Source organism: Thermobia domestica, chromosome 2 (genome assembly GCF_964235325.1).
Source record: "Thermobia domestica chromosome 2, izTheDome1.hap1.1, whole genome shotgun sequence".
Classification (NCBI taxonomy): Eukaryota; Metazoa; Arthropoda; class Insecta; order Zygentoma; family Lepismatidae; genus Thermobia; species Thermobia domestica.
Genome location: NC_137455.1, coordinates 146,306,128 through 146,319,759, shown reverse-complemented (window position 1 = coordinate 146,319,759; position 13,632 = coordinate 146,306,128). Strand labels below are relative to the sequence as shown.

The window sequence follows — 13,632 nt, the reverse complement described above, 5'->3', positions numbered from 1 at the left end:
GTGCGCCGTCAAGATTTGTCCCCTAACCTTGACGCCTTAGCGTATAACCCCCATTCAGTGAGGGAGTAGGATACGCCCACTACGCGGCCAGATCGAAGTCCTTAGTGCCTACCAGTTAACTTACTGGTGGAGGCGGTCCTGCTAGCGAGTCAGGCCCTACCATACTCTGCAGGCATGGTGCCTGAGCGTTAAAAGGCATGCTCACCTCCCGCACATGTTCACCGTTACCCAGGTTCCTGGGATTAACTCACATATGATACCGAATTCCACGGTATGACCACAGCCCGACAGAGTCCAACCCAATCCGGGAACCCCAGGCACTGCCCGAGGGGGCTCGAGTCCCGGCCCTGCCTACCTCGATCGTTCAACTGGCAACCGCCGTGTGTAGGGATACCACACACACGTCGAGACGCTTCGCATCTCATCCCGGATCCAATGGTACGTGTTACGTCACCATTTGAGTTTGGTGCCGGCCCATATCCTACAGAGTTTCCTCCCTTCCGCGGGATCAGAGCCGTTACCCAGATGCCTGGGATTGGCCCCTCCTCCACCTCCGTTTAATCCCCCTAGTAGGCAGGAATCCGACACTTCCCTTCCGGTAGGATCGTCCATGCAATACGGGACTACCTCTCTTTAGTACATTACATACAGGACAAATGTATTTATCAGATACAAATAGTAGTTTGAAAATTCATCAATAAATACTAGTACTACTACTACTAATATTATAATAAAAGTTACAGCCATGGCAACATTAATTTTCATTCAAACCTCGTAACTCCCATCTTTTGAAACACTTTTAACTAACACATAACTTACTTTGAATAGGCTTTCCAATTAATTATCTTCTTCATGACAACACTGACTTAAAATTGTCCCATCGTATTTAATCGAGCTAATTTTCTTTTCAATGAGAACGGCAATATGAAGATTTTTTGCTTTCAAAAAACAAAAAAAGTATAGAATCTTACTAGTAACCTGGTCTCTCAAATGTTCTTTGACTTAACCAACTTTATAAATTAAATACTTATTCATTTACAACAAAAACGCTTAATTCGCTTTCAAGATATCATTCGTTACAATTAACACTAATGTGAATTGATTTTTGGGCAGAAAATTTAACAATGACATCTAAGAAAATTAGTTTACGAGAATTCCAGTTAACATATGTAACGTACTCTTTATTGAATTTTAAAATTTCATTTTTATAATAACTGAATCCAAGTGTAGACTATTTTTCTTTTTTAATTTAGATCTCTCTGTCTACATGAGAATTTAGTGTTTGATAAGACATAATAAACATAAATTATTTAGACAATGAACAGTAATTAAAAATAAAATACAAATAAAAAAGAAAGAAATATAAAACAAACGTATTAAAATGTATCCCGGAAAACGACACTAAAGATTGCAACTTCTAAGTGAAGAGTCAAAAAGATAATTTTGGTGACATTGTTAATAACATTTGAAGGTATAAAAAGTGAGTGTTCGTTTTCACTCAACCGTTTAATTCTCTACAATTTGAAAGAGTGGCCATTCATTCGAGCAGGACTAAATTCCGGACTTACAATGCCTCATAATTGTGCACAATGTGGCGTAATTTGAAATTGATTTTACCTATATTTAACACGATAATAATGTCTCCTTACTTGGCTAATAATATTTGTAATTGGCCTGGACGTGTGATAGGTACTCGTTTTGATTAACACACTTTGATGTAATAAACTGTTCACTGGGTTAAGTATTGTCTTGTTTTTATGTTTTATCATATTTCGAAAATTTTATACTAGATGGTAACTAAATTTAACATATTATTTAATTAACTTAATTATTCCTTTATTAAAGGTTTACATTACATATGAGAAAATCTATGATATCAAGTAGAGAGTTGTAAGAGTTCCCAACATTCTACTATTCAACATGATACCACAACACATTATACTTTATTACAAATAACAAAAAGACAATAATAAAATAAACAATTACTAACGCAAAGGAGTGAGGTATCGCGAACATTTAACATTCGATATTCATTTTCTGTACTTGGAAAGCTGATTAGATATTGATATTAATCACGTTTGCAAATCATCTACTACGACTGCTATTAGTTATTAATGATCAAAATTCTAGAAATACGATAAACCTAAGTTATTTATACCGTGTAAGGTAATATAAAAGAAGTTAAAAAAAAAAGAAAAAACTCAATTAGAAAATCGATACTAAACTGATGCGTCTGTAAGAGTAAATATGGTCATAAAAATTACAAGACCTATTACTGAGATCGAATCCTGCACTACCCAATTATTGCGTTCGAGGTGTCCTACCCCCACAAAAAAGCTTGAAAATGAGAAGCGAGTGGTCTGCAATGAGCCTACGAAGAATCTCGAAGATCCATGCTTTAATATGCGATATTAAGTAGTAATTTACGAAAACAGTTTTGAAACTAATTTTTAAGGAGTGTAATTACAGCTTATTAATCTACTTCATACAAAGGATAAAAAAGATGCCAGAAAATGGGTACTGTATTGTTCAAAGTATCACGATCTTAGATCACGTACATATACTTGGCACACTGGGGAAGATACAGTATACACTATATCTAAATTGAACAGGAAGAAAATACATCTGAATACTTTCGCAATTGTCATCAAAGAACTGTTTTGTCTTTTACTAATATAACGCCTTTTCTTCCCTCGAGCACGTGAATGGCCAGACTACAAACTGCCGGTAAAGCCATTTTAAATCACATTTGTGTAAACTTTCTTTAATGGTTTCTATTACGTACCATATCTCAAATAAAAATTACATTAGATCCTAAGGCGATAACAAATTACGAACGAGAAATCAGATCGGAACACAAAATTGACATAAAATGTACGCACTTTTACTAACAGAGGGACAGAATAGAAGGAAAGAAATATTAAAAAGAAAAAAAGAATGAAAAAGTAAGGAATGTTAGATCCGGAGTATATCGGTCTCAAAGTAATCTATATATCTGCAAAACAAGAAATCTACATCACTGACAATTTGCAACTTGAATTCATTCTAATTTCTAATACATAACAATACAATACTACAGAAGGGTGGGTCGCACATATGTGTACAAATTTCAACATTACAAACGCGTACAGTATTGATTGCATTGCGTTGTTTGAAGGTCAACACATATCTACGAGCTTGCAGTACTGTTTCGTTATTGTAATGTGCAATGTTTGCATCAAGGTTCCCAAAGTAAAGAGGATTTGGAAAGGGTATATCGTGGCATTTTTCCACGCCAACTTTTCTGTGTCTAAAAACAGTGCACAGAAATAGATAGACCATAAGATAGAATACTATTAAGAATTAAGCAGTATAAAAATCAAGAGGGGTTTGGTTATTAGTTCACCCATCGAAAGGTGTCGAATGAGACCGTGAGGTGTACTGACTCTACAGAAGCTGCGTCGCATAACTCTCCAAGATCTCTTCTCCCTTACACAACATGTGCCCCAGATAACTGTGAACCGCCCCTGCGTGACCAATTAAATCCCTGAAAGGTAGTCAAGTGCTGACGACATTACCTAGGTGAGGCAAATCGATGGGAGAGGAAGACCAACTGCAGACGCCTCTACGAGCGCCATCTATGCGATAACAAGTGCAAGTTCGTCGTTACACTGTATGGAGCTTGGAAAGCAACTTTCTCGAAAGCATTTATGGTCGTCGCGGGATACTGCTATAATCAAGATTTACTATTCGTCAGGTGTCTAAAAACTAAAATCAATTCTGCATATTATCATCATCACACACTGAGACTTATTTATAGTCCATTCGCATCAGGTTAAGTCCTTATCACATACAACTAATTCTACGCAAGATTTTTTATAGGCATGGAAACAACCACTAGCATCAAGGCTATTTCTCGAGAGGATTTTTATGGGTTTCTTCTCCTGAAGGGACCAGTTTCCTCGCATCGTGTGACTACTCTTCGGGGTCTGTGGAAAACCTGTGAAGAGAAATGTCAGAAAATTCTCTCTCCTTTGCTTCGTAGAAGCTTTCTACAATGAAAGTTACAGTCTAGGGTTATTGTCAAGACAATCTGGGGTTCACAGAGGCCGGCAAATGGTGGCTTCTCGTAAGGTAATTTAGAGTTCAAATTTGGACACATATACGAAACTGAATCTTCTGTACTATTTATACGTACTACAATCATTTATGTATCATAATTCATATTACTACTACATGCAAATAGTCAGAATCTTTACCAAACCACCAGAAAACCCACTATTTCCAACTCATGTACTGACTTGGAGTTTGATAACTGTCCTACAATCTGAGCAATTAATTACATACGATTTTCGCAGGCATTCCATAAATGTGTCTTTCACTTCTGCTCACCCGTAGAGCAGCCGTGAACTGAGCCTCTGCAGAGTCCATACAATTCATGCTCATAGCATACAGGCCAAGCAGAGTGTGAAGTTGTGGGCGATGAGACATTAGCAGACGAGGATGTTGTTGGCACAGACCACACGCCTGGGAGATTTCTTGTAAAGCAAGTGTCTTGTTTCCCATAACAAGTCGACACATAATTATATGCTCCAACAACATCAATTGGAATACAACTAAGATAGGTTTGTTGTCCACGACTGAAAGAAAACACAGACGTTCTTATATTATCAATCACTCATCATTATTATTACTATTATTATTTCCAATTCAATTATAAAATATCACAGGTACAATCACGTTAAAATATTGATCAACATAGTTGTTTTTAGAGACAAATATTTCTACGACGAAAGATATCTTAAGGAAATAAAAATATAATTAAAAGAAAAACCGCAAATCTTGACTAGTGTTGTAATACAAACCGGAAATTTTGGGTAAAAAACCAGTTATTTTTCCCGAGCTTGGAAAAAAAAACGGAAAAATTGAGAAAAATTGAAATCTTCGAATATTTTACTACGTCATTCTTTTAAAATGAAAAAAAAAAAATATTTTGTATTTACTAGTTTACAGTTAAGATCATTGAGTAGTTATTTCTTGTATTAGAATAGGAAAATTTTGTACCAACCAATATATTTACACCACTCCTTTAAAGTAAGCACTGTGATAGAATAGAGTTATGGCTAGAAAAGATACTAAAATGTAATCCTAGTTAGATTAATTAATATAGACGTATTTAAATTATCTTATGTAATATTATAAAGTTACCGTTTTACGCCAGGGAAGTGTTAAAATAACGGAGCCAGAATCATTTTAGTTATAACCAGTATGTTAAAATCAAATATATGTATTTGTGCTGTGTAAAATTTCCGGAAATTTTGAACCCATTACAAAAAATCTTTTGTACGGAAATATTGGCAAAACCTGGAAAATATAATTTAAAAACTATTTCTTTGCCTGATGCTAATCTTATTTGCTGTAACGTGTCTGCAGAATATATACAATGTATTTCGCTAGCAGGAAAAATATTTAAAGCAACAGCTTTTAATTTTACTTTTTAGTTTTCTGATTTCTGATAAAAATTCCTCTTTATCATTTGTATATTTTTCGAACAACTCAAACAGAGATATGATCTTATTTACATATACACACATACGCTGTACAAGTGCGTAAATTTGAGCAGCGACAAATATATTAAAGAATTTAACATGTGAAACTTTCGTTCCTTATTATTAAAGACAAGCAGAATACCCGTTCTTCGCACGGGGAGAATACGTTTTGGGTAAAAAGAACACCAAAACTGTCACCAATGAACTGGAACCCAAACACTATGAATTCGACACTAGTATCAATCATTTTCAATTACTTTTACATGTAACCCTCCCCCTTTACTAGTACTAATGGGGCTGAATTTGGATTTAAACATCTTCGGAAGTGTTAATGTTCATCTCAGAACCACCAAAACCATGGATTCGACACTAATATCGGGCACCTCTCCCCGCTCCCAAGTTACGAGGATGTAAATGGCATCGGAAATGTCACTGCTCATCTCAGTGACCCCGAAAATTATAGATTTGACACTAATATCGGCCACTTTCAGTTATTTTTATATATCTCTTTCCTACCCAAGTTGCGGGCTTGAATTTGGATTTAAATGACATCGTAAGTGTTACTGTTCATCAAAGTAACACCAAAAACTATGGATTCTAGAGTGATATCGGTCATTTTCGATCATTTGTATATATAACTCCCCTCTTTCACCCCCAGGTCACGCGCTGAATTTGGATTAAAACGGCATTAGAAGTGTTACTGTTCATCTCAACGACCCCGAAACCTATGGATTCGACGCCAGTATAGGTCGTTTTCGAACATTTTATATATATATCATCCCCTTTCCCCTCCCTAAAGTTTTAGCGTTGAATTTGGATTTAAACTGCATCGGAAATGTCACTGTTCATTCAGGGGTCCTGAAAACTATGGATTCACACTAATATCGATCATTTTGCACCATTTTTATATAGTCTACCTCCCCCTCCCCCAATTTGCGGGGATAAATTTGGATTTAAACGGCATCGAAAGTGTCACTGTTTACTTCAGCTTCCCCGAAAACTATGGATTCGATAATGATATCGGCTATTTTCCATCTTTTTTTATATACCTCCGCTTTCCCTTTCCCCAAGTTGCAGAGCTGAATTTGAATTTAAGCTTCATCGGAAATGTCACTGTTCATCTGAGCAGCCCCGAAAACTATGGGTTTGACACCAAGATCGGTAATTTTCAATATATATCAGCACTTCCTTCCTCCAAGTTGCACCTTCAAAGTGAAATGCTAAAATCCATCCCAGGCCCTAAATTCATCTATGTTGAAAATTTTTAGAGATCAGTCTGGTGGTTCAAGAGTTTTTAAATTACAAATATATTCACTTTCATTTTTATATAAATAGATAATTTGTCGCACTAGAAAATAGCTATTTGTTTACTTACAAAATTTTGTACATAAAGTTTATAGTGAATTCTGAATTTGAATATTAAATGATAGTAATTATATGTCTAAGTGCACGAGTAATAGTGAAATTTACCTACTGCTCTTTCTTTTAAGAAATAATTTGGTTAAAATTAACAAAATTTCACCAGATCAAAGAGCACATTAAGAACTGTTTCATTCAAGAGCCCTATTTGTTGCAAAACAGAAACGCTTCATGATGTTAGATATGTATGCAATTGTAAAAGTTCTATAATTAATGCACATCCAGGTGTAAACGACTAAAAGGCACATAACGGAAATGAGTGCAGACTGTTAAATTTCAAGAAGATTACAATTTTATTTTCGAATACTTCTTTTTTTAAAATATTCGCTATATTGAAATTTCTCAACTTACATTTTTCACGCGTTCGAAAAAAAGGTCCCATTACTAGTAAAACTAACCTAATACAAAGATTTTTGTTATTTTCCCAATTTTTCCGGAAAGAAACCGGAAAAAACTGTTTTTTTTTTCCAGCAGGTTCAAAATTTCCGGAAATTTTACAACACTAATCTTGACAGTAAATTATGAAGATCTTGTTTAAAACTTGTTCGTACATATAAGCAAGGCATAATGTGTATACACACTTTACATGTTATTGTGTCAGCGACTTTCAAAAGAATTGACCAATTGTAGTAAAGCTATCACTACTGTGACGGTGCTGTGCCATACTACTAACTGCAAACTATTAATTTAATTATACAGATACTTCACACTACCACACAAATTGCTATGTTATCTTTACGTCCAGGAAAACGAAGTTACAATTGGTGGATAACGTTCCGAAGTATTAACGAAAAAAGAAGTATATATTTATTTCTGTTGGTGAACAGTCACATAGTAAACACATATTTTTTGTACTAAGTTACACACTCTTGCCTATACTGAAGACTTACGACAGAAATTATTTTTCAAGTTATTATTACATATTCAAATTAGAAACTGCTTTCTATATCCTAAAGATGCAAACTCCAAGAGTGAAAAAATTAGGCAATATATTTAACTTTTCTTTTTCAACTGAAAATTGAGGCAGTTTGTTCGAAGTAGTTACTATGAAAAACTTTCGTAAAGCTCCGAAAACATTTGAAATTAATAAAGTTTACACTTTTGAAGCTTGCATTCTTCTCAGCACCGAGCTATATGACTAGCGAAGACAGTTTGAAAACGACGGTGCAAACCAAAATATATATATTTATTCACGAACAGAAGTATATATAAGCTTTGAGAAAGCAATATCTTATATATATCATTCGATTCGAACGAAAGTTGCACATAGAACGTGTGTGTGTACAAGGCACCTTATTTTGACGGTACCAGCACCAAGACCACAAAATCGTCGAACAATACGAGAAGTACATGGAAGCAATAGCAATCTTAACAAGGACATTGTACTACAACCTAATCAAACGTTCCCCTAATTGGAATGAAACAAAAACAACTACCAATCAGAACCTGCCTAGAAATTCACATCGCCGCCCAATCAAAATGAGAATCCCAGACTGACATCTGATTAAACGATTCCATCTACCAATCACTTTCTATCTTTTCCTTGTCAGTGCATATATATAAGGAATACTTCTGTTTGATTTTCTTATATTGTACTTTAATGATGAGAACAATGTCGTCAGTACTCGAGCGTTAGACAACGTGCAATTTACCTGGTCGTTATCACGAGAACAACTATAGTCATCACGACACTACGAAAGAATCAGATCTTATTCCATGGAGTGTAGTTGTACGCGAATCCATGGTGTGTGCAACATCACAACAACGTAGCGAATACTTATTGTGCCATTAAGTTATTTCCAGACTGGCCGCATAGTAGGGTTGGACATTCCGTAGAATTGCCGCTCGCATTATCAGTGTTCCCCCAGTGGTATACATGAGCTGAGAAGCTGAGTTCCAGCAACAGACATATCCTCGCCACGCATCTGGATAAAAGGCTTCTGCGGGCTTCCCTAACTGTCAGGATGGCGATCGCCAGTGCAATCAGAGCAACTGTAACAACTATGTGAATACAATACTAAACAATTACCTGTAGCACGCAGGTCTGCGTTCCCACGTTCTTCTCGCACGATTACTTGATTCAATACATGTTTGGTGCTATTGAGAGTGAAGTGGCAAGGAATAGAGACTTGTTCATCAGTGATGAAAGTCGTTTCTTCCTCGCATGTATCCCCGTAGACGTGCAGGAATGCAAGAAAATCCAGTTTGTGTCTGGATTCGTCATTCTGGTATTGAGGGCCCGGTCGTTTTTGATCTTCATTTATGGGAACATAAGCAAGACATCATATATTCGTGACATCGTCAACCGTGTTCTTCCCACCTCATCTGGACACCAACGCAGCAATTACACGGGACCCAATCTGCTAGCACGATAACACGCATTCTCTACCGGCAGGACAATCCAGCATGCTCTACTCGATATACGCCTTCTACTCTGGCCTGCTAGATCTCTAGACCTACGCCTTATGGAACATATGTGATCATCACGGGACGGGCCCTGACTGCCAGCCGAATTACAGCAACGATTATGGCTTAGATAAGCCAAAATCTACAATGAGTACCCGACAGGCACTCAATATCAGTAGACCGGATACCTGTCCAAATGGATGCATGTGTGACCGCAACAGGTGGTTCATATATTATTAAGGTGAGTATTGTATGTTTTTGAGCACTCTGTACAAAATGTTTAGGATGTCCCATGGGCGCCACAATGGTATCACTACCACCTTTCTCTTGTATACTAGCTTTGGACTAGATCCGTAAATTCCTAAATGGATTATCAACAGTGAGGATTTAAACAGAAAAATATGAAATACAATGATGATTTCGACAAGAAATTAAATTGAAGTGAGGAAATTAATTTTGTGCATTTAAAAGTTAAATTTCAGTTTATGAACTAAATCTTGATTTTTTCTAATTCAAAAAAGGTATTAAAGAAAACCCGTTTAACTATCACTCAATCGTGAGTTACCTAATAACTTCCTTCACAATTATACAGATAAAACACAATGTTATTATTCCGTAAGTTGACTAGTTTTTGCGAAACAAAAAGGTGGTAAGGGATGTATAATTGTTTTGGCTTTTATAATAAACTAACTTTCAGCTAGCTGGGAATTTTGCTCCCAGACCCCTGCCTCTACTGGCCTACGAGCTCGCACCCACCTCGAAGTCATTTTTGTAAAGAGTAAAAGATTAGAAATCCCTCTTTCGTTAAAAGTGGAATTTTCGAAAACGCTGTCGCGAAATTTCTGGAAACCCTGTGGCCTATGCCCACTTGTTTTGAAGAAAACAATTTATGTGTTAAGTTGAATAAGGAGTTATATATATATATATATATATATATAAATAACATGTATCTAATCTTATGGGATTTCGAGTACGGCCTTATAACAACTGCAATTTCCATATTTTCCTTCCCGCTTTTTTTCTTCCTTTCGCGGGAAACATCATCAATGCTGAAATAAGTCTTTAATCTTTAATTATTTTAAATAAAAAGAATAAATATCAACTTTTATTTCATTAAGTTAAGAAATTTCGAGATATAATCATCTTATTTTACCAATTGTGACTTCCATCCTTTTATCGTATAAAAAAACGCCGAGACAGGTCTTTAATTATTTTAAATACAAATCTAAATATCCAGATTTCATGTCTCTAACGTTAAAGGATTTTGAGATACGGTCATCGGGTCATAACAATTGTAACCCCACACTTTATTCCTTCCTTCTAGGGGAAATATTAAAAAATGGTGAAATATATGTTTAACTATTTTAAAGAGAAGTCAATATATGTACGAAATTTCACCTCTCTATCCTTCACGGATATGGACATTTCACTATAATATTTGCCACCCTTATCCCCCCTTCCTCGTCGAATTTCCAAAAATCCTTTCTTAGTGGTACCTTACCTCACAAATCCTATGCACTGTTAAAATTTCAAGTTTCTAGCGTAAGTGGCTTAGCCTTGACGTTGATCAGTCAGACACTTACTTACTCAGGTCAACTACTTGTCAACATGACAGAATCGATCATTTTTCACAATTTTAAACAGATTCATATAAAAACGCGTTTTCTCATAAAACGCACGTCTCTCAATGTGCTCAGAAAATATATAGCTAACTTCAGTTACTCACCTCTTCGCAAAGCAGAATTAATTTGTCGAGTGCATTTAATTTGTGCCTTCATAGGTTTCTTTTTCAGGGAAGTTTTCGAAAAGGCAATTAAATGTATTGAAAAGCCTGAGAAGAATATATCCCTAAAAATGCCTTCACGACTTCTACGGGAAAAATTCTTCTTTCTGTTGTTCAAGAGGTGTACTTAATCGCTGTAACTAAATACTCTGCTCAGAAATAGTCTCTTTCCTTCTCTTCTACACCGTCCGAAGAACAAACTTACGACTGTCAAATGCGATTAACAAATTGACTTTATATCAAGGGAGGTAAATAACTGACTTCCATTACTATTTTCAAAATGTCTTAGAAGATTTTTTTTCCTAATATGAAAACTTTGTCCCAATTCCTCCAAATATATATACATTACGTTTACAAAAAATATAAACTTACTTTTTAATTTTTCAATCTGAATTAACGCTTTGTCTGTATACTTCTGAGCTTTGTCCATGTATCCTGCTTGCATACTATGCATAACAGTTACAAGATAAACTAGAACATACAGATGTTCTTTGGGCATCCAAATGAACATATCACCGACATTGGTAGCTGTCAAAACTGCAAGTATAGAAGAAACGATTAAAAGTAGACTGGATTGGATAAAAATAGTTGGCTAACAGAAATAGTACATAATACTGTTATTGGTTTCACTAATAAGAAGAAACATTATACACAAACAAATTGGACGGTTAATGAACGTATGAAGATATTTGTAAATATAATTTATTTTTACTTTATCTTAGATCTACTATTGTACTTTTGTATGATCTATCTAACTAAATTTCTCCACAAGTGACTACTTTCTTTTCAGTTACTTCTAAGCAATTTCCTTGCCCTAGTAGCTCCTGTTAATGTAACACTTCTTATATTAATAGGAAATAGGGTTGCTACCAGCAGAAGACAGATTAGTCTTTCAAATACACAGCAGACGATTATTTCACAAATATATGTCCTTAGAAAACATAAAAATATATTTAAAAAAAGTGGTAAGTATATTTTACAACTATTACATAAAGACGTGTTCGAATGCAAAACTTTATCAGGAGATTCAAAGATTTCAATATGTAGCAATACTATGACCGCACTCAGAGGAAGTTCTTCCCGCTGGTCTATCAGCCAAGCGCAAGCCTTTGATGCATGGGGTCCCGGGTTCAATTCATGGTGGAGCAGTGAAACTTCAATACATTATGATAGGTCGAATTTCATCTTATGTACGTTGTCTCATAGTACTGAAAACGGACAGTGCACTTCAACAAACAACACTCAGTGAATTATGAAAGGCTGTTTTCTACAAGTAATCCACGATAAACCCACAGCAACCTTACCTTATCCATATCCCTATTGAAATTTAAACATTAGGCAAGGCTTCACTTGTGGGAAATATAGTGGTATAGGTGCATCGTTCAAAACGTTACCAATTTCTTTTCAAGTTGTTTTGTTTTGTTGTTTGTTTATTGAAGTTTAGCATACCTATTCAATAACGAGGTTATATGAGACGTGATCTTACGGTTTAACATAAAATCGAATCCAAGACCACCTCCAGCAAAGGCGCGCGCGCACCAGCCACTAAACCAGCTGGCTTCTTTCCAAGAAATGTAGCTCTGTTCACTAGGTACTTCGATACATTATCTGCACAGTTAATTCCTTCCCACTTTCTCATCTCCAAAATTAGCCTCTTTTTTCCTGACACAAGCAATAAACTGAGACTTTATCATTGCTGCCACGTCCAGTAGTGACCATAGTAATAAATTACTTTGTTTAAATTCTCATCAAAGTTTGTAGACTGGTAACATTACGCGTGAGACTACTTTGCCATAGACTGTTTACGAAAACGGAGATCAAGACCACACAAAATATGTAAAATGTACATATATCTATTTTTGTCGAAGACTGCAGAAGATAACACAATAGTAATAAAACTGTTCTTCAATTATCATTATTGAAATGAAATGAAAGCTTTAATTTAACGTCCCATTGTTTTGCTCTTTAATTAATGGAAGGGGCGGATGATTAATCGAAGGGATGATAGAATTGGTGGAAACGAAAATATGGGAGGAAACGGATCTTAGAAATACATGGAGCAAATGCTGTCCACAACAAATTTAATATGGCTGGGATCGAACTAGGAACAATAATTATTCTGTAATCAACATGATGAAGAACCGGAGAGGTAATACCCTCAGACAGTCAAATCAAACTGGCTACATGTTTCACAAAATCTACTCACACGAACCACTAATACTATCAAGAATTAATACTTAGTGATAATGTAATAAAAAAATTATGTGTAACTACCCAAACCTAGCTATTAAATCCATTTATAAAATAATTTTGATAAAATACGTTAAATTAAAGCAATATCCTAAAACATTATACAAAAATTATACATCGTATTTGGTTCGCGGAAAGTATGATATAAAAGGTTTTATTCATCTCTCCGTTCTAAGGAAGGAAAAAAAAAAAACATTCTAAATATACTCCGTAAGCTTTCTTACTTTTCTCGGCTGGTAATTTGGA

General features: G+C 35.4%; 1 protein-coding gene across 2 annotated transcripts in view; it reads right to left on the bottom strand.

Annotated features, from left to right (window-relative positions):
* The window catches only part of LOC145676056 (MAU2 chromatid cohesion factor homolog), a 67,735-nt gene that overhangs the window by 17,305 nt on the left and 36,798 nt on the right, over positions 1–13,632 (bottom strand). Inside the window, exons 6-7 of one of the 2 annotated variants that reach the window (XM_081746925.1) lie at positions 11,509–11,673; positions 4,372–4,619 (exon numbers count right to left, since the gene is read on the bottom strand). In XM_081746925.1, the coding sequence (XP_081603051.1) occupies positions 4,372–4,619; positions 11,509–11,673 (413 nt within the window). Of the gene's footprint in view, positions 1–4,326; positions 4,620–11,508; positions 11,674–13,632 lie in introns of both variants that reach the window. The other variant, XM_081746919.1, reaches the window with a different exon arrangement.